This window comes from Amblyomma americanum, chromosome 1, assembly GCF_052857255.1.
Source record: "Amblyomma americanum isolate KBUSLIRL-KWMA chromosome 1, ASM5285725v1, whole genome shotgun sequence".
In the NCBI taxonomy this organism is placed as follows: domain Eukaryota; kingdom Metazoa; phylum Arthropoda; class Arachnida; order Ixodida; family Ixodidae; genus Amblyomma; species Amblyomma americanum.
In genome coordinates, this window is record NC_135497.1 from 55,528,452 (window position 1) to 55,549,965 (window position 21,514).

General features: G+C 48.5%; 1 protein-coding gene across 1 annotated transcript in view; it reads left to right on the plus strand.

Annotated features, from left to right (window-relative positions):
- LOC144132890 (cell adhesion molecule Dscam1-like) overlaps window positions 1-21,514 on the plus strand; it is a 529,721-nt gene that overhangs the window by 305,637 nt on the left and 202,570 nt on the right. The window contains exons 3-4 of the mRNA XM_077665608.1: window positions 10,242-10,403; window positions 19,732-19,890. Of these exons, the coding sequence (XP_077521734.1) occupies window positions 10,242-10,403; window positions 19,732-19,890 (321 nt within the window). The remainder of the gene's footprint in view (window positions 1-10,241; window positions 10,404-19,731; window positions 19,891-21,514) is intronic.

A 21,514-nucleotide genomic window follows, 5' to 3' on the forward strand; every position in this document is an offset into this window, starting at 1 on the left:
AAACATAGTTCGATGGCGCCTGCCGGGCTCGTCTGTTCCCGCTGTCGGGGTCTCCGATCACAACAGCGTATAAATATGCGCACTATCGGGAACATTAGTTTTGCAGGACGTGAGCTCTAGGAAAAACGTTTATTGCAGCTGCACCTCGTTACCCAGTCGACTGATAATCTATGAAGGTATTAAAGCCTCAATGCTCCTTCATCTGTTAACAATGTCAGGCGACTGGGTAGCGAGGGGCAGCTAATAATAATAATAATAATTGGTTTTTGGGGAAGTAAATGGCGCAGTATCTGCCTCATATATCGGCGGACACCTGAACCGCGCCGCAAGGGAAGGGATAAAGGAGGTAGTGAAAGAAGAAAGGAAGAAAGAGGTGCCGTAGTGGAGGGCTCCGGAATAATTTAGACCCCCTGGGGATCTTTAACGTGCACTGACATCGCACAGCACACGGGCGCCTTGCGTTTTTCCTACATAAAAACGCAGCCGCCGCGGTCGGGTTCGAGCGCGGGAACTCCGGATCAGTAGCCGAGCGCCTTAATCACCGAGCCACCGCGGCGGGTGGAGGTGCAGCTACAATAAACGTTCTTCCTAGAGCTCACGTGAGTCCCGCAAACTTTTGTCCCCGATAGTGCGCTTTCGTACATACGCATGTGCTTGTGCTCTCGCTCGGGTGTACATAGACGTACGACAGTTGCAGCTCTGCCTTCACTGGCCAAAGCTGAAAGAGAGAAGAAAAAAGAAAAGGATTCCTAACTGCAGCAGAGACTAGCGGCTACAAAGTGGCACTGCCTTGAACGGGAGGGGGTTAATAATGGAAAACACTCGCCTCTCTCCCTCGGTACTTCGATTCATCTGCGCAGCTGCGCCCCATGTAAGTGCAGCGAGGGCTCTGGAGGGAGCCGCGGGATTGTCTCGCTTTAATCCACCGCGAGAGCAGTCGGGATGCAAAGCGGAGGGGGAGGAGCCGAGAATCTGTTTGAAGCCGCGTCCTCCACATATTGGTCGCGCATCTATGCTACATCACAGAGTTCCTTGCATCCCGGCCGCGGCGGTCGAATTTCGATGGAGGCGAAATTCTAGAGGCCCGTGTACTGTGCGATGTCAGTGCACGTTAAAGAACCCCAGGTGGTCGAAATTTCCGGAAGCCTTCACTACAGCGTCCCTCATAGCCTGAGTCGCTTTGGGACGTTACCCCATAAACCAATCCAAACGTAAGTTCCTTGCAGCGCTATGGAAGGTAGAGACCTCCTCGGCCAATCAGGAGAGGGCCCCAAATGTGTTCCTGCGCGACTTCTCGTGGCGTACGCAGATATGGTTACAAGAGCGCATAAATCGACGCTATATACGTGCCATAACTATATGCAAGATTACGTATGCTAAACGAAAGTATTTTGTAGGATGTTGTGCCATTCGTCCCATTCGTATTTGTAGTTCAGCGTATGCAAACGGAGACGTGACGATAAGCTTAGCTTAGTGGCGCCGTCTGGTTTTTAGAAGAAAAACCATTTCTTTCAACAAAGCGACGCTCGTCTTAGGGCTAGAAGCGGCAGAATAGTGGCTGTAATATAAAAAAGGGGGGGGGGGATTTTTCACTCATATATTTTGTTAGAGGCGATATGAGACGAAGAGAACTCCGACTGGCCCTATTACAGCAAGAGAACGTTGCCTACTGGAAACTGCAGTAACAACGACGAATTCAGTTCGAGGCTAGGAGTCCTGCTTCAAAAGAGGCCGCCACTTTGGAAACGATGTTTGAACGTACGCAAGCGTTGTGCTTCCTGAACTCGGGAAATTTCGTACGTAACGCGAGCGTACGTTAAGGCTCGATATGAAATAGCGCTTGGCGCATGCGCACTTTAAAGCACGCTGCCCATACATCCATATGCCTATTTTATTTTAGCACTACATTCTGCTGCCTAGGAACGTCGCCTGTGCACTCATCGCAGCTTTGGTAATGCTGCAAGGAACTACTGGGGTGGATAGTCACTCTTGCCCCAACTGAGGTTAAGCCGCAGCAGTTTACCTAACTGAACGCAGCGTACGGTACCTCCTCCCCCTCGGGCTCCAGCAACACTGGGCAAGCGTCGCTGCTGCCTCCCCAGCCCTCAGGTTCTGGTGCTCCCTGCACTCACGTCTCCGCGTAGCTTTGGGCAACGCTTGAAAAGAAGAGAACACTGCCTGAATCTAATAAGCAGACCGCTTCCGAGCGTCTGGTTTTGTGGCGTACGTACAGTGCCGGTCTTCACATGTTTTCGCCACGGCAGTTAGATATTGTAGCTTCAGAGTTGGCAACCATATGCCGCATGGAAGAATGTCTGGGACAGATGGCAGCGGGATGTCTTCAACTTCAACTTCAGCTTCAACTTTAATTTGCGCTTGGCGCATTATAACCTTGAGGCCTGCTGTGCCTGTAAACATCCCCTTATTCAGTAATTGGAAGCCATGATCTGCACAGTCAAGCCGCATTTATTATCCTGATCTTAGTAAGCATGACCTGGGGATGGGTGCCAACAGCACTGAGAAAGCTTCATAGTTCTATAGTAGGCAGGATCTAGGATAAAAAGCTGGATCATCACAACATATTTGTAGCCCACTTCGGTGCCCCATTGCTCTTGTTGCGAAAGGGTCGCTTTCTTATGTCGCTTTTGTTACGTACTCAACGGCAACCTCGGTGTCGGCCTCATGTGTCCCAAAGCAGCGTGTTCGCTATAAATGTTGAGGTGCGCCTGTTGTACCGGTATGGAAATGAAGTCCCAGCAACGGCTTCTAGTTTGTACTTTACATATCCAAACCCGGATGTTCGCTGCAGGACGGTATTTATAAAGTGCACGGCTCAGTACAGGAGCCCCGAAGGACACTTAAGTTGTTCGGACTACGCCAAACCGCATGCAACAAATGGTAAACTGCAATGAAAACCGGTGATGGACAAATGCATGACCTGGGCGTTAAAAAAAATTCTCAGGACGGTTACCACTGTATAAAGCTAAAGATTCAGCGACAACTGTTTGCAGTGGTAAATATAACGTGGTTTATTGCTTAATTTTTGTCTTCTTTGGTATGGTATGCGTGACGTCACTGTGCTGTCACTAGTGACGTGATTGAGTTCAGACCACACTGGGTGGTGGGTTGCTATGACGTGTTGCAGTGACGCCATGCGGGGCGCACTTCATACTGATCAATCAGCGTGATGCGGTACACCTGATCCGTTCACTAGCCTTTTCTCCTCGCACTCCTCTTAGTTACGCCATGGTCTTAAAAAGTGGCCTTAAAAGCTGTCGGCGTTAAACTGGCGGGCAGTAATGCAAATGAGCGGAATATGTATTGGTAGTTTTAATAATAATAATTGGTTTTTTGGGGGAAAGGAAATGGCGCAGTATCTGTCTCATATATCGTTGGACACCTGAACCGCGCCGTAAGGGAAGGGATAAAGGCGGCAGTGAAAGAAGAAAGGAAGAGAGCGGTGCCGTAGTGGAGGGCTCCGGAATAATTTCGACCACCTGGGGATCTTTAACGTGCACTGATATCGCACAGCACACGGGCACCTTATCGTTTTTCCTGCATAAAAACGCAGCCTCCGCGGTCGGGTTCGAACCCGGGAACTCCGGATCAGTAGTCGAGCGCCCTAACCATTGAGCCACCGCGGCGGGGCTATTGGTAGTTTTGGTGAAACCTGGTTTATGCACATACTAGCGGAAAGGGGCTCTCCTAAGGTTGTCGGCATTCATGGTTCATTGCGTTGCAGCTAAGCAATAATTAATACATGAGAATAAAAATGGGCTAACAAAGCATAGAATAAAAAGTTTGAACCAGAACGGAAGCGAACAAGAAGCGTAGACAGACTTACACCGTCAGCTCTAAGAAGCAAACTTGCAACTCATGACTGAGGGGAGTCGTCCTGGGAAAGCTACTGAACAAACAGGGGCAGGATTGGTTGGTTCCCATGCAGTGGTACTGCTGCCCGTACAAGATGTATATCCACACTCCACAGTCAGGCGCGGCCCATCGATATTGCGCTATGAGGGACGACTTTGTCTCAGGCCCATTCGGGAACCGAGCTAGTTTTTTCTTTTTTTTTTGCGCAATAAATTCCCCTTACATTAGAAGTATTCGGGGCCGAAGAGAAGCACCCGCGCCCGTTTGACGTCACTCAGGAGGTTGCGCATTTGAAAGCTGCTTCATTTCTCTAATATCCGTTAATGCAAGTGGCGTGTTTCCTGAAAGCCGCGCTGTCGGCAGCCCGGGCCGCGCCGCCTTTCGCAACGTTTATCGCAACGACGCTTTTTTTTTTTGGCGTCGTACGATGGCAAGAAGAAACACAAAGAAGCGTCTCACGCTTCACGAATGGCGCAGCTGTATAGAGCTTCACATTGTGTCGCATAGAAGCAGATGTCTTCATCGAGCCCGCACTTTGGAGGCACTGCGCAGAGGTACTACACGCGACTGCAGAGACGGTGCGCGCTGCTTGCGCCATCTGCTAACGCGCTGCCGTCAGCTTCACCATTAGGGGATTACGGTCAGGCGCGGCAGTCGTTTCCAGATCGGCTCTTAATCCACGCCGCACATCCCATCTCCCGCACCAGGTGGCCCAAAAGGTGATGAAACGGAGAATGAGGACGAGGGAGTTGTGTGGCACTCCTCCTGCGGGTCGCTGGGCAGCTTAGGTGCCACGGGAGTTCTATACCGCGAAACAGTCTTCGAGTCCCACTCGAAAGCCATTACAAAACAGGATATTCACGCGACAGAGAAATCTCCCGAAAGGAAGGAAGCGGACGTGATCCCATTTTCTGGTCGCGTACACTCGTTTTGCCGCCGGCAGGAGGCTCAGCCTGCGAGTGGGACGATATTTGCGCTGAAAATCAATCTTCTCCCAGGACGTGCGCCGCCATAGCCTTCGGTGGCCACGTGGGCACATTTTGCGAGAGTAGTTTTTCACTAGGATAGGAGAGATTTGACCACGTAGAAGCAAGCGACTGTTTCTTACTTGAGATAATCTCTACTTGGAGTGATTTTTGTCTGACGCGACTAAGAACGAGTCCAAGTGACGACCAACCATGCTCCAAGGTTCTATACTTCATTCTGTGCACATAATTTCTTTTCCAATGAGATGCACTGTGAGCCAGCCGGACTGTTCAATGCATATAGGCGCGCCATTTAAATGGTTCTCTTCTAAGTAGTGTTGTTCACACAGATTCGCCATCTTTAAACCGGTATTTGCGGGATGTAGAAGGAGGATTTTTTTTATTAATGCGTGTCATCGCTTTGCAAAAACATTATTCCTCCCCTCCAGCTGCCCCTTTGGGCGAATGACTGAGTTAAACGCAGGTGCAAAGAACAGATTCCTATACGCAGCAGTCGCGAAAGACAGCCTGAAATTTGGAGGGAACAGCGGCTGCGCTATTGAAGTACGAACGCAAAGTTTACGGTGTGGATTATTAGAATGTGTGTACTGTGGTAAAAGTGCCAAACCGAAATGTCAGTACCGCACACAGGGGGCGGGTGCTAATGTTTGAAAGCTTGGTATCATAAATATAGCAGTGCTAATTCTATTTTACGGTATACCTTCTACTGTGTGTTTTCCGCGAGCGAATAATAAAGAAGAGGTTTTGTGATCTTTGCTGGAAAACGAATCCAGGGATCCAAAGAAAAAAAGAAAAAACAAGAAATACAAGTCTACGACGGGTTAGTAGGCGGACAGCATCTCGAGAGAGCTAATCCAATTACGTGTTTCTTTTGCATACCTGACTCCAGCCCCCACAAATACAATTATTTTGTGGCCGAGTCTCTAATGGCAGCCTTCGATCGAAACCGAATCATTGAATCCTGGCTTGTTTTCTGGCATCTGTTTGCAAGGGTCGTACAGGCTGAAGCACGACTCTACTGACTCCCCAACTCAAGTCGCTGTACTTAGAAAAAGGCCACAGTGCCGCTTCCTTCGTGATGGCAGCCTGGAGCCCGACAATGCTCGTCGCCGGCCGCTGTTCATTGTTGAAGCAGCCATCTGTGCGGATACCAAACAGAAGGAAGTATGCGCAAAACTCTGCCTCACCTGATGTTTGTAAGACGCAGGTGGAACTTACTTTTGCTCCTGGCATTATTCCCTCCAGTCGCTATCAATACCCTTGTGCTTGTTAGAAGGTCCGCCACCAGAACAGTTTAGTGTGATAAATTGATCCTGACCACGGGAGGTTCGTACCATGTTTCATTATTACTGCATCCGCAACCGCCCCTTACGTATCTGCTCCTGGCCTTTCCTGTCCGGTATCGTTCTCTTCTGGTCCCATTCTTCTGTGTCTGAAATCATTACACCCTCGACGGCAGCAGCACAAGCCGTCTTTTCCACGTGTAATCGTTGGTTCCTTCCCCGCAACTGATTCCCGAGCGTCTGAAGGCTAAGCGGCAAAACGCCTGACAGCCGTCAGAGTGCAGGGCGTCTATTCAACCACATGACGCACGGGAGCAAAACTACAACATAGGTGCCCGAGGGCGGGTCTCTCGTATCCGGGCGCCAAAAGTAAAGACGGGACCTTGAATCGAGCCCCGCACGTGTCGTAAACACTATCGCCTAAAGTTGCCTCCAACTTTCGATCGGCCTTGCCCGAACGCTGCCGCTGCTACTGCGGCGAGATGTAAGGTAACTGTTCCCGCGATGTATGCTCAGGCGCCCACTTAAATCACGGTGCACCTGCTGTGGGCGTGCGCGAGAAGCGTCAGGGGGAACGAAGGGAGGGGCGGCAAAAAAGGGACTTGAAATGCGAGAGGAAAAAGAGAGAGTATCCTTACAGTTCCCCCAGGCCTTCGAGTTGCGTGCACGTCAGACGGCTGATGTGCTCTCGATCGTTAAGGCGGTCGAGACTTCGCCCTCGCCTGTCCATCCGACCTTATGCTTAGCATGTGACGTCCAGGCAGACTCCGCTATTAAATAGTGCGCGAAAAAAAAGTTTCAGTGCCGTCTGCCACTTAAGCATTGTTAACTGAACCCCAACTTCTTTAACTCGTTTCTGCGGTCGTCAGTAAAGAATCAGTAAGAAAAGCCGGAATTGTACGAAAGTTCGGTGGCCACAGCGAGGTGCAGCTCCGGTGGATATTAGAGAATGTTGCTCGTACGCTTTTAAGGAGAAGAGTACAGACGGGTGTAATTGAAAAATGAGTTGGACGAGCAACAAATGGGATCCAAGCCAAGCGCAGGCATAGAGTCACGAAAGAGCCCACAGTGGCCAGCCTCCTACAAAGTGTGTATGAGAAATACTGGCGGGTGTAACGCGCTGCCGACAGGGTCGTAACCGCCCACGTTCCGCCCAAACTTGCGTGCTTTCACAACGAAACGTTAGCGGAAATAATGTGATTCGTTTCCTCACTGACCTCGAATGGCGTATACCCGAAATGCTTCAAAATGTAACTAATTTGGACACAAGCCCTTGCTGCAGTGAATTTAGGCAAGTGAAGACGCCTTGGCGCCCCATCTATGTCCCCGGCCTCGTCTTTAACGCTCCCGATTTCAGTATTTCCTCGTCGAACACTTTCATTTCAAGACAGACTGGTCTCCAACTAGCACGAGTCGCGTCTAGGTTTGCTCACATTTTCCACAGCTTCTTATTAGCACACTTGCTTTTTGGTGCTAATTTGCTCCCAAAAAATTCGATCCTCACAAATTACCAACGTGCTCACTAGCGTAGCGTGGGCGGCGCTGACCGAGAAGTTCTGGGTTCGACTCCGGGCCAGTGGATCCGTTTTTTTTTGCTTTTTGGCGCCGCGCGAACGTCACGCCTTCGCATTCCCACTCTCAAAACGCCCCCTACTTGACTGCGTCGCGTTATTTGCCCGGAGCACATGCGCTGGCCGGTTATGACAACCAACTGAACAACAACCCATTCATTACAGCCGACAACGTAGCAGTGGTTTTCCGAATATCGCGAAGTTTTAGTGCCATGGCATTATAAACCCCATGGAACCTATATGCATCGTAGGTCTTAAAATTCCCCAATTGGCTGGATGGAAGTGATGTCACTTCCCTCAAAGGCAACAGCTGCCAATGCTATCGCACTGCCAACGCATAATGGTGTCCCTGTGAATATTTGTGGCACTAATTTTCACAGACATTTCTCGCGTGTTTGACTGAAAGTGGCTGCAGTACTGCATATCTTTAGATTCCGGGTTTTATAACTTCGGTAACTTGGACGGTTAAAATCAGGCGCTATTTATTTAGTCGGAAATAGGGCAAATACGGCTTCGCCTGAAAATATTCGGAATTTGGGTTCTCTCAGTTATTTTTAAGGGAAGAGAACATATTCAGTCACTAACAGCCGATTCTTGGCGGGATAGAAGACCCCTTAATTGTACAAGGTATAAACAAGTTTAGAACAGCTAAATATTAACAAGATCATATTTTTTTCCTTTTCGTTCTGGTCATAATTTTTCTTCTCTAATATCATAATCTACATTTGAGGAAATTACTGTTCAGTCTAGACCTGCGGGAACTTGCTTGTGTTATATGTATGAAGGCATACTTTCTGTGTCATATCTGTCGTTTGAAATGGCAGCGATTTAGGCGCAGCATTGGTGACGGCTGTTGCCTCATACGGTGATGTCGACCTCTGCTCTAAGGGTTCTGTTTAAACGGGCAGTGTTGAGCCTCGCCTGCTAGTAAAAGCGTGCGTGGAGTTTCAAGGTTAAAGTGGGATGACAATGTTGAATTCTTGAGTAATAAATTGCAACCACCTTTTTCGTTTGGTCTTACGGTACCGGTTGGTTTTCACACAATGCCCCATTTCTTCTCTTTTCAGTGAAAAAATACGTTTCGTGAACGCAGTTTTCCGGTAGAAACCTGGTTTAGCTCGACTGTTATGAAACTCCTCCGGCATGCACAAATCAGAACATCAGCTTCTAGCCGAAGACTAAGCGTCCTGCCTATAAATCACTAAAGGCTTGAAGAACTTGAAACGCACCGCAACTTAAAGGGAAGCAAATCTAAAAATATTAAAGCATCTTGCTCAACGCAGAGTGGCAAGCGCTTGTCCGTTCCTGCGAGAGAGAGGTTATGGAAACAAAGTGCTCCACATGCAGGTCGCTTGATGGAAAAGCTGTGGCACCGTCATCGTCCACAGTTACAGAGTAACGAAGTTCTCGCACTCGATGGTTTGGTTTGGTTTGGTTTATGGGGGTGTAACGTCCCAAAGCGACTCAGGCTATGAGGGACGCCGTAGTGAAGGGCTCCGGAAATTTCGACCACCTGGGGTACTTTAACGTGCACTGACATCGCACAGTACACGGGCCTCTAGAATGTCGCCTCCATCGAAATTCGACCGCCGCGGCCGTGATCGAACCCGCGACTTTCGGGTCAGCAGCCGAACACCGTAACCACTGAGCCACCGCGGCGGCTGTTCTCACACTCGAGGTGTTATGGTTAGTGACAAAGGATATACCACGAGTGCAAAGCAGAGACGGTGATGCGGCAACATTTAATGCGAAAGCATTCTTAGCCTATGTCGACGGGGTCGTGTCACCAAAGCGTGTCACGAAAACATGTCCGCAGAGATTGTGACGTTCTCAGAAGAAGTAGCATCACAGGAATGGTTGTGATCGATAGAGAACAATGTGATGATGATGATGCGCAAAAACTGTGATGTCAATAGGATGTTTAGTTAATTAATTAGAGCCAATGATGTGAAAAATGTCGAAATAGCGCGGACTTCGATATAGTGAGTGGGCGGGAAAACAGCGGTAGATGGCAAAATAATGAAAAAATAGGCAAAGAAGTGAAAATGTACTTAATTGGGTTTTATTAGTGATAATTAATCGATCAAAAAGTTTGATTGACATATAATAATTTATTAATTAGAAGCAAACGTCAATGGACTCAAAGAGGGGAAAAGAGAGGCGGCGAGTGCCGAGAAGGCGTCAATGCTTTCGCATTTCTCCAATGCTGGTTTCCCCAGTGATCTCTAACGTTTTTTAGCCTCGTGTTTGGTTAAGACCCCGCCTACCTCACGAATCAGCAGACACTGTCCTTTGAGTCACTGAAGCTTTTTGTGGCGGCTGTACATTGGCACAGATTTGCGGTTAAAGCGGGCAGATCCGTGATAAATGATTCGTAGTGGCATGGCAGCCTGACTACCCCGACTAATGAATGCACGGTGAATGGAAGCAATGCTTTCAAGCTTTCAAAAGATGCTCAGCGATGCAGTCGCAAAACTCTGCTTGGTTGTGCCAAAGCGCTCACGGTGGCGCCCTCTTTGGCTGTGCAGTGGTGCGGACTCCCCTGGAGGTGTCAGTGACAGACAGCGTGGCCAGCGTGGGAGGCGTGGCAATGCTGCGCTGCCTGGTGCCGCCAGCAGCGCGGGAGTACGTCTCGCTCACCGCCTGGGTCTCCGACGACGACGTCACCGTGCTGCCGTCGACCGACGTCTGTAAGTCGCCGCCTCTGAAATCGACGGGGGCTCTCTCTGGAGAAACTGGGAGAGCCGCAGCTCGGAACGAGGTGTAACGAGTATTATTCTTAAAGGTGACCCAGTGGCAATGGTTTGTCTGAACGCGAACACCTTGGACGGAAGTCCGTCTGGTTGGGGTCGTAATACGGAGGAAACACTGGCACCAGCCAAGAGTCGAAAATGAAATACCACTGTTTCGCTACCAAATTGGTTCCTTCTTCTGGGGCGAAGAAATCTGCAGCACGCAGCAGGCGGACGAAAAATCGTTTGCTGTGAGAAACATGGAATTTTTCCTGTGAGGGCTACTTGAAACGAAGATTTCATCACAACACTCGTTCAAATACCTCTAGAAATGCATTTGTGAAGATTATAATGTCATGTAGTGGTACCACCAGTCAGAAAGACACCGAAAAGGGCTTGTAAAAGAAGCTGTTTATTGGACAGACCTGCGCCCGCAATGAACTGTATGACTCGGCGGTGGCGTATCAGCAAGCGTGCTCAGCGGTCATCGAACATAATTCCTGCAGTTCTTGGCCGCGCTCCATTCAAAAGCTGGCAAAGGACAGTCGAGTTAAGCAGCCAAAAGCAACTACTACAATCTGGGAAAATGTGGAAGCAGTTGAGTGTGGCCGCGATCAGCCGAGGTAAGCCTGGTCGCATCTCGCGTCACGTGCAGAATGAGACAAGAGTAGACAGTCGCGCTATTTGGTTCGAGTTCATCTTGAGAAACAGCGCAAAACACGGAGCAGAGGCAATTTTTTATACGCTGGGCGGTTCTTTCGAAGCAGTTCAACTACCCACCGAGATATTACACTTCAGTTTGCTTTTTTCCCTTAATTCTAACAGATGCGAGCAAGAAAAGAAAAGGGTAATCCTTGCTAAGGTTTTTTTTTCTCTTTACGCTGAATGGTGCTGTTGTTCTAAACCTTACCAGAACGCCAACAACATTCGATACTCTAGAGAAAACGGAGTAAATTAGATTATTCCAGGCATATTCTGCGAAGGAGTAACGCCAATAATCTTTAGTACTATTTACTATTTATTAATTTACGCTGTCGTAGATAGCAAATTATCCATCCCGTATATAATCCCTTGCCAACTCTCATGGGTCATCACCAGTGTTAAGAAGATTTTGTTAAAGTTGTATTTATTTTTCGCAACAATCCCTTATCTTTCACTTTGCCCTCCCCAATGTATGCTTTACATTTTTACACCGCAAATTGTTGCATGAGTGACAGCGACAGTGCTGACTAAAACTGTATGTGCGATTTAGAAAGAGATAATGCTTTGAATGTGGTTTGGTTTAATGACGTTTACATCGCAAAACGACTCGGGCTATAAGGGACGCCGTAGTGGAAGGCCCCTGATAATTCCGACCACCTGGGGTTCTTTAACGCCTGCTGACATCGCATAGTACATGGGCCTCTACCATCTCGCCTCCATCGAAATGCGGCCACCACGGCCGGGATCGAACCCGCGTCTTTTGGGTCAGCAGTACCATAACCACAGAGCCACCACTGCGGCTCGTTGAATATGGGTCACAGCATCAATGGTGACGGGAAGGACAGTGGCGAAAGAAAGCGACATTCCGAATTTGTTCTTCGTAATATTGTGGGAAATATTCCGAAAATTGGACGAGAATACATTGGCCAGAGAATGGGACATTGAGAAGTCTGCGCAGAAAGCAGCTGCACTACACAGCGGTCAGACAGATATCCGCCGCTACAACTAGACCTGTCTGAAAGCAAGAACAACTGTTCGTACGATTAGGTTTTTGATTTCAAGAAAGGTCTGCGAGTAGGCTCTCGGCACAACTCCAGGTAGCTTCGCAAAACGTCCCTAACTCTGTGTTGCAAATTCGTGAAAAAACGAATTCCCGAACTTGAGCAGCGTGAGCAAAAGTACGACTTTTGTTCTTCAAAGTGGGTACGTGAGCTCACATAGAGCAGCAAATATGATGTGTTTCTTCGATTTCTTAATGTTTCGGTCGTTAACGTAACGGTTAAGGGTTGATTGGGCAAAAAAAAATGGCTATTTTGGTCAAAATTCTAAATTGCTTAATTTATTTTTTCGTAACCCTCAGGACTTCATCTGTCTCATGACGAAAACTTATGAGGCAATACGCAACACAAATTTAGAAAAATTACGTTTTTTTATGTATGGTCGTCGAAAATGGTGACCGCAGCACACTTCTGATGACCCGGCGCGTCGCAAATTTTGCGGGCTTCCGACGACGAAGCACATCACCTAAGCTGCACCATGAAAAGGAATGATCAGGAGATCAGGGCGGGCTGCAATGCACATTCTCCTCACCAAAAGCAAAAGCATTCCAGCGATAAAGGAGGCAAACGAGGTACTAAACTTCAAGGTTAATTTACTCGGCTCCCACGTTTTCTGCCATTACTATCATTCATCCCTTCGGCGTTACATTTCGTAACAAATGAAAGTAGGTTGACTGTTCTTGTTATTTGCATGGATCCTGAGACGTTTAGGAATGCGATGAAGCTCTTCTTTTGTGTGTTGTTTTATATTTTTAGTGTTTACCTAGTTGCGTAGTTTTACCTCGGCTAAAAAAGTCGGCCAGATGGGTCCGAAAACCTTCAGTCATTTCCCCTAGCGTATTTCGGCAGTTGATAAATTCTAGGAGATCCCCCCCCCCCCCAAACAAAAAAAAAACGTGGTTCGGTTTTATGAGGTTCAACGCCGCAAAGTGACCCAGGCTATGAAGGGCGCTGTAGTGGAAGGCTCCGCATAATTTCGACCACCTGGGGATCTTTAACGTGCACTGACATTGCACAGCTCGCCAGTCTCTAGCATTTCGCCTCCATCGAAATACGATTGCCGTAGACGAGATTGAACCCGCGTCTTTCGGGTTAGCTACCGAGCACCATATCGACTGGGGCACCGCGGTGGCCCAAAGGCATACCGTTGCAATGGGCCTAGAAGATATCTTTCTTAATTTGGGGGGTTTGGCTGTCGGCTGCTGTTCTTAGGACCGCGGGTTCAAATACGGCTGTGCGATGTCACTTCGCATTAAAGAACCGCCAAGTGTCTGAATGAATCTGGAGCCTTCCACTACCGCATCTCTCGTAACCCAGTGTCGTTTCAAATGTTAATTATCCCACCATTTAGTATTTACAATTTTATACTAGCCCAAGGTACTCCTACATTTCGGTGGTTCTACAGCATGGGGGAACCTCAGGACATGCTTCACTATGCCACCGTATGTTAGAGGCAGCTTGGGCTGAATATTTTCTTTTTCTTTACGAAGTTTTCTGGGGTTATTGGAAAGACAGTTGGAAGGTGCGGCCAGCCACGCAACAAGATGATCGGTTTCTGTGACTTCTGGCAGAGTCTGACTGGTCATTGTGTGCAGCGAGAAACCCGCCGCTGGGCTGTCCGAAAAAACAAGAGAAAAAAGAAGTCTCATCACATCTTCGTTGCGTTTGTTTCCGCCGCTTTCATTTTGTCCGGTCGTCAGCCAAGTTGACTGGGGCTGTGGCATCTCACTTACAGCCCCCGCTTTTCCGTCATCCTGTTTTCCCCTTGCCCATCAACACTTTCCATTTTGGCAGGTGCTCGCTCGAAAGGAGCTGGCGGCGGGGCGCTAGGGGGGAGGACGTCACTTATCAACGTGATCGAAAACGAGCCTAATGCGGTTTCGCTTTCGCCTACTTTGCTTGGCAGCGCTAACGGCCCCGCCGGCTGGAGCCGCGGAGAGAAGGCGAACGTCGTCGGCCCATTAGAAGGCCTAAAAAACAACAAATGAGACTCGCACGACATGTTTGATTGGTTTTCCAGGCGGGACAGCACGAGGAGCGCGCCCAAACGACGGCGCTGATTTTAAAATCGATCAGCTTCAGCGCGCGCCCGTAGAGCCTCAGGAATCCGACCGAGGAAACAGGGACAAGAGCGGCGGGCAGGCCAACTAGGGGCACGATGGGTTCGGGAACTCGGGACACTGCTATTAGTAAACACATTACCAAACGGAATCGTTAAGCATTTAGCGCGCAAGCGTGGCGTGCGGCGGTGCCAGAAATCACCGCGCCGCCTACGCCGCTACGGGGCAGGTGGCAGGAAGGCGTCTCGAGCGACGTAATTGAGTCGACCCGGGAGGAGCCCTAATGGGCTCTTAAGGCTCCCTCGCCGAGGCAAAGGAGGGTCTCGGCATAGGTCGTGTTGACGTTCACGTAGGCGCAGTTTTCAGCGCTCTAGAGCCGGCGGGATTTGCGAAGGAAGCAAAACAGAAGCCGCTTCCAAACGAGCCGAAACACGCTGACGCTCTGCCAACGGCCGAGATCGCGAGATCAGCGCCGCAGGCGAAAATCTGATGAAGAGAGTTTCGCGCTAACGGCGGCTAAAATCTCGCCGAGAGATTAAGACACGCGGGAAGGAAAATAACGCTGATAGGGAGAACATGTCTTTGGCGCCTCTTAGTGACGATAATCTCTTTGGCTGCGCTCCCACTCCATCTTTTCGACATTAAAATTTTTAATGGCGCAAACGTTTTCTTTGCCCTTGCTCATCTTTGCACTGCCGCGCGCCCACTGAAAGATTTATTTTTGTCTGTGAAGAGGTTAATTGATGACATCCCGGAATCCACCTCTTAACGAAAAAGAAAAAGAAAAGTATAGTTCGCCATGTTTATCACTGCCGCTGCTAGTATCTTTAGAACGACCAGCGGAAATCACTGAACCTTACGCTGTCAGTCAAGAGCACCCTTTCCATTTGCGCAAGTTGTACGCCTGCGTGCCAGCGCAAAGATGCGTATAGTGTCGAAAGAGTGCCACTCAGACTGCATACACTTAGGGCAGTTACGTGTCAAAAAAATTAATTACTGATTTTTAAAATTATTTTCTGCCATGCTAGCGCTCTTGTAGGCTGTGAGAAACCATGCTTCGACTCAATCAAAACGTACACACGCTCAACTATATCTTCCCGTTTCTTCCTTCGATTAGGACAGTCTGCGAAAAAAAAATGTTGGAAACTACAACAGCCTGTGGCCAGCGATGGCAGAGCAACCACCTGGGGTTCTTTAAAGCGCACTGACATGGCACAGTACACGGGACTCTAGAATTTCGCCTCCATTGAAATTCGACCGCCGCGGCCGGGATCGAACCTGCGTCTTCCGGGTCAGCAGCCGAGCGCCATAACCACTGAGCCACTGCGTTTAGGGAGCAAGTTAATGCGAATTAAATGAGGTTAGTAAGTTAAATAAGTTTTTTATTATGAAGAAAATAAAGTAGGCCGTTGTCTTTTCGCGTTCATCTCACTACACCCAGAGTTGTTCAGTCGTGTTCATGGCTAATTGTAATCAGTTGTTGGCCTTCAGTGCCCTTGATCCTCGTTTATTTTTATTCCCCTTTTTAAATTGCATAATTAGGTTTTATTGCTCTCGTAAATGTTCTCATGAAAAAAATAGACAGGGTTCCGACGAACCACGCAGGGAAATAAAAACTGAGAAAAAGAATAGAACAAATTTGAATGCGTCCTTTTCTTCCCTTTTTATCTCGAATGGCTGGGAGCGTAATTTCTACAGGTTTCTTAGTTGTAAGCAGGTTCCTGCCTTTCTCGGACATTTTTTTTTTGGAAGTCAGACTAGTTGCTACCCCTGAAACATGCTGGTCTTTTGTTTTTTATCTGGATAAAAATTAAAATCCTATCAGTGTCGGCCTCACACAAAGACATGGACACACGAATACAAGTATAAATCCTCTCCAGTACCACAACTGCGACGTACGTGCCTCAAAATAATTTGTTTGCTAAATGCCACGCAAGCACGCCGGTTGTCAGTCTAAATTCGGTTTACATGCGAACGCGCTCACCATTTGAAAGAAAAACTATGTTCTCCTTCTTTCTCAAACGCTTCTTTTCTCAGTTTTGTTTGCCTCTTTGGGTCACTTGTCAAAACTTCCCTCTCCTGTTCTCTTGGCGAAAGTGTTACAGCGCGAAGGGACCAAGGCGTGAGGCGGAGGCAAACAGCGCTGCAAAATTCAAAACACTCTATTTTCCCCTGTATCACGTCCATGCGCACCATAACAGATTAGATTTGTCAATATGGCTCATCAGCTGGTCCAAGATTCAGCTCTGTATATGGTACTCAGTGTTTAAAGGGCAACTGCACCAGTTTTTGTGAACTCCGCGCTTTTCAAAGATGCAAATATATAAAGGCTGCAGGTAAATCACGCAAAGTGTCTTTGCGCTAGCATTAGAAATAGTGACGTAACCAACGATTAAAATTTTCGCTTCTCCTCACACCACCAAAGAAATGCGAAGAAGTTCGATGTGACGTCACGGAAGGTAAGATTTTAAATTTGCGCTGCCGCGAACCACACCCTGCTGTGACTAGTTGGATACCACCAATCAACGCTCGGAGGCATTTGCCTTCGGTGGCGTTTTTTTTTTTCTTGAAAGCCAGCGTTTATGTGGTGGAAATGTACAGGCAGCTTCGGTGACATCATGATGTGCCATCCCCTCCCACTTGGCGCTCTGCGTTGCGGAGAAGCTTGATGGCAGTCTCGATTTAAATCCGCGATTACCTCCCCATTTCAAATGCTAGCCCGAAAGGACTTCGCATGCTTTACCTGCAGGTTTCACATACTCGAACCTTTTAAGCTCGTCGATTTCTAAAACATCGGCAGTTGTCCTTTAAATGGGCCGCCTTTTATTAGTATTATAGCCGTTGAAAATCTCTTTCCTCGAAGGTGATGTGCTTACCCGGAGTAATGCTAAATTCCCGGTGCTGTGCACCCGTCTTCCCTTCAATATAATTGAAAAAGTTGGCAAAAGATCTCAGAATACAAGCACCATATGAGAACAAGCATTATTTGCAATTTATTATTTCCCCGACATGCCACATAGCCCAAATCAAAATTTCGACAGAAGACGCCAGCCCTCCTAGAAATTTGTTGCTAAAGTTTCATACATTTTGTCGACATAAACATTTTTCTGGTGCGCCGCTCAATTCCTAAAACTCAGACTGCAGCTTGTGCATCAAACTGGTGACTTGATATGCTTTTAAACCTTGTATGAAAGCCACGAGTGGCTCACGAAGGAAAAACGAGACCAAAGAACTGAACGCTGACGAACCACCAGTTTCGAGAGTCGTAATAATTGTGCCCATGACTGATATCGTATAGCTACGTGGTTCGCCTGGCTTCAAGGATCCCCATTTTAAACGGCCGCCCTCTCTTTCTATTCTCATCATTCTTTCTCTCTCTCCCCTCGTACACCGGAACAACAACGGCGCCATCGTCTGAGAACTGCGTTGCCGCCCCATTTCCCATCTCGCTGTCGGCTGGTCAGCGCAGGTCTTTACTGCTGCTGCCGGGCCCGACAGTGTTTTTGTACTTTCCAAACATTTCCACCGTTGCTTCCCGGGGCGTTTCGTTTGCTCGCGAGCATTCCCAGACTCTCGCACAAACGTTGCGCACTATGGCCGCTTCTCTTCCCCCGGATCTCGCTTCGCAGTCGGTCGGGTAGAAATAACCGAGAAAAAGCAAACGCCGCGCGCACGTGCCGCCAAGAGAAGCAAAGCGCAGCCAAGCCTACGACGAAAGGATTCCCAGCAGGAGGAACGAGGCGCCCCGGGCCGTGGCTCGCGCTTTTGTTCCGCCCCGCATTCGGGGGCTCCTCGGCCGTCTCGGTTCGAATACGGGGCACGCCGCGGGCGCGCGAACACAGAGCGGCAACCATCGCAACCAAAAGATGGACTCTTTGCAATGATGGATGCAGGGGCGGCAGGGATGCGAATCGACCTCCGCGCTCCTCGGAGGAGCGCGTCTGGCAGCAGTGGGGCTCCTCCTCTCTCCTTTGGCCGCAACGCTGCACCTCCATCTCGCATGGATGCTTGTACGCTGGGGAAGGAGAAAGGCCGCCCAAGATGAGATCAGGCGCCCACATTCGAAAGGAACGGGAATTTTCCTCTCCCCCTTCACTGTCGGAAACTCCCTTACCTTGGTCTAAAATACGCACAGAACGAAAAACGGGCGAAGCAAGTGTGTCCTGGCAGAGCCTGTTGTCGACTCGGAGTTCGAATCACGCCTCCCTTGATTTCATTTGTTCGCCGACGTTAGGACATATCGCTGACTGCCTAACGCAACTGCACCCCCGTACACGCTCTTTAGAGAACTTTGCTCTTCAATGCGGCTGAAGAGGACTCAGGGGAAGCGTGGAGTTTAACCAAAGCTCATTTCGACTGCCTAAGATGTGCGTGTGGGGAGGGGGCGAGTCAAATGAAATAGCTCGAGAAAAAAAAAACATGAGGCTTACCTATAACGAAGCGCAACGCGGCCTTTGATCAGAGTTTTCGGAATGCTGAATAAGTAATGTTATTACTGTGAGCTTAAGCACGGCAGAGAACGTTCTGCCGGAAGCATTCGGTTCGTATAATTTTTTACTTCTGGTGCGAAACCATTCCATTCATTTGTTTGCAGAAAAAAAAAACGAAGAATTCGTGGTGACATTGGTGCATACCATTTTACTTTGTGAGCTTGCAAGAGACGGCAAATTTGACTACTACGTATACAGTCATTGGTACAGGCTTCTCCATCTTAATGTGTCGACAAAAACAATAGTTGATGCCTGATGGCAAACCGTGTCCTCAGTATAGTGACTACTGAGGATTATCATCTTTTTTTTTTTTTTGCGGGGGGACAAGGGCATCTGTGGCCAAAGAGCTTCGTGACACAAGGTGTTTTCGTCTGCTCAAAGTGGGGTCAAAGACCAATTACCAAGCATTCAATGCCAGAGAAGCTGGCCACGACAGGGGAAAGGCGGTGCTTATTGAATCCCCGGTGGATACCCAGTGGCACTAAAAATCGAAACCCGCACCTCCTGCATTCAAGGCGAATTCTCAAACCACCAAGCCACCGCTGCTGTCGTGCCCTCAATGTACAAACCGCTGTGTAAATGTATTGTACTACGCAGATTTTCGTGCGAGGGAGAGTGAAAGAGATTCCTTTGTGCATACTCAAGCTGTAGCCAAACACGTCATTCTTAGTTACACTTCTGATCCCAATAACGGGTTCGAGCTTTGTTCGCTTGGATCGCATCGCGGTGTTTAGTTTTGTGGTCTTCTTTAGATTCGTAGATCTGGGTTAGTGCAGACGGTAATGGTTGGAACGCGTTGCGCGCTTGTGCATCGTGTGGTTGAGCGTCATTCAGTGAATTGCAGATGATGCTGAAATGGGCCAGAGACGAAAAAAAAAAAACTCTGGAGGCATCGGGATTATGCGACGAGTTTGGCGACTCCCCTGTTTCGAGAGGTGGCCGGCTAAGCGCGCGTCTCTCTCCATCTTTCTTGCAGCGTCAAACCGAAGCCGGTTCCAGGCGTTCGCGAGCGGCCTGCTGGTGGTGAACGGTGTGACACGCAACGATGAACGTCGCCGCTTCCGCTGCGTCGTCAAGGACTCCCTCACCGGCGAGAAGGTCGAGAGCGGCATCTGGGGGAAGTTTGTCGTCACCGGTGAGTTCATTCCGCTCATTTAAAAGAAAAATAAACCTGGTGGGGGTTGGGGGGTGCTGTGGGCTGTGAGGGTGTCGACCTGTCGAGCTAAAACACACGATAAAAAAATAAAGACACGGAAGTTACTTTAATCATGTTTTATATAATGGTAAGCGAGGAATATGCATACTGTAAAAGGGCACAAAGACACATTTTGTGCAAAGGTTAATACCGAGAATGACTAAAAAAGCTGTGGCTAATGTAGGATCACGCCACTGCACGGTCCGGGGAATGATAACCGACGACACGACCGCACGTTTCCTTGAAAACCGCTCTGAATACTTGACCATAGTAGACACCTATTAATAATGGGCAATCAATTCCAGTAGCGCTAATAATTCAGAGTTTAGTAAGTCAGCGGCTGAGAAATTAGCGAGATATTTTAGGCAGTCTGACTCGCGCGCAGTCACACGTAAAATAACACTACTGCATGCGCAAGCGTCGAAAGCAATGCGTTCCGCGATCGCTCCGAAGCCTGAGCGCTTCTTTACTATCCCGTCTTTCTATTTAGTCTTTCAACTCGCCTACTATCTGCACGTGGTAGGGATTGTGGCTCGACTTGATCCAGTGGGCAGACCTGTACACTTTCCTTTTCTTTCTTCCTGGCAGCAACAGACAGACAGACAGACCGGTGTTCGCTCGCTTCTGTAAGGCGTGAGACAAACGTGTCGGTGCACATTTTTTTTTTCGCCTGAAAGCGCACCATGCGAAAACCTCCGCCTTTATAAAAGCATCCCAAAGTTTCGTAAGCTGATTCCGTGTGAGTGAGTGGCGCGGATGCTCGCCCAACTGAAGACGCGAAACAGGAAAACGCTTGCGAGAATCAGTGTTATGTGAACTTGCGTCAACTGACGCTTACTGGCTGCAATGAGCTAGCAGTGCTCGCGCCGTCAGTGCTTTCCCAAAAACACCACGTGGCACACGGTCTTCCGAGCAGTAACAGAGCGAAAGAAAGGACTTCCTACTGTCTGTAGTATTTTATTGAACAATATACGTCGGCCTAATTTGCTGTTAGCGTCTAACAACAAGGACATGCAACGGGAAGCAGCCATCGCAAACGCTAGTGCGGTGGCTTTTGTGTTCTGTACTAGTGTTCGCGGTTCTCACTCTGTATGTTCTGTCCATCCAAACTAGTTATTATGCCCTCTCACTATAAACACCAACTATAACAGCTATCTGCTTGGAATAACTTGATGCATCTGCCTAACCGAAGCATATCAACGATATGCTTATAACAAGGTTTAATTTTCAGGCAAATTTATTTCCGTGTGTTCAGAATTTTACACTACCGTGTTTCAATGCTGAAACTTTCGCACCTTTCGCACACCGACCGCATCTGGTGAGTATTGCCACCAAAAAGCGAAGCTCATCACTGACAGAACAAGCGGTGTGAGATGCGACAGAATTAAAAGACAAAAAGGCACAATTCTTTTGCATTACGAAGGATTCTAAAAGATATTCACCTAGAGCAGAGTTCCTTCGCAAATTAGGCTTCGAAGTGTACAGTAATACTTCTAACGGATCGTACGTATACTGCTCTTGCTGCACGTGATAAAGAATACGCTGTCACAAGGACCTTGTGACA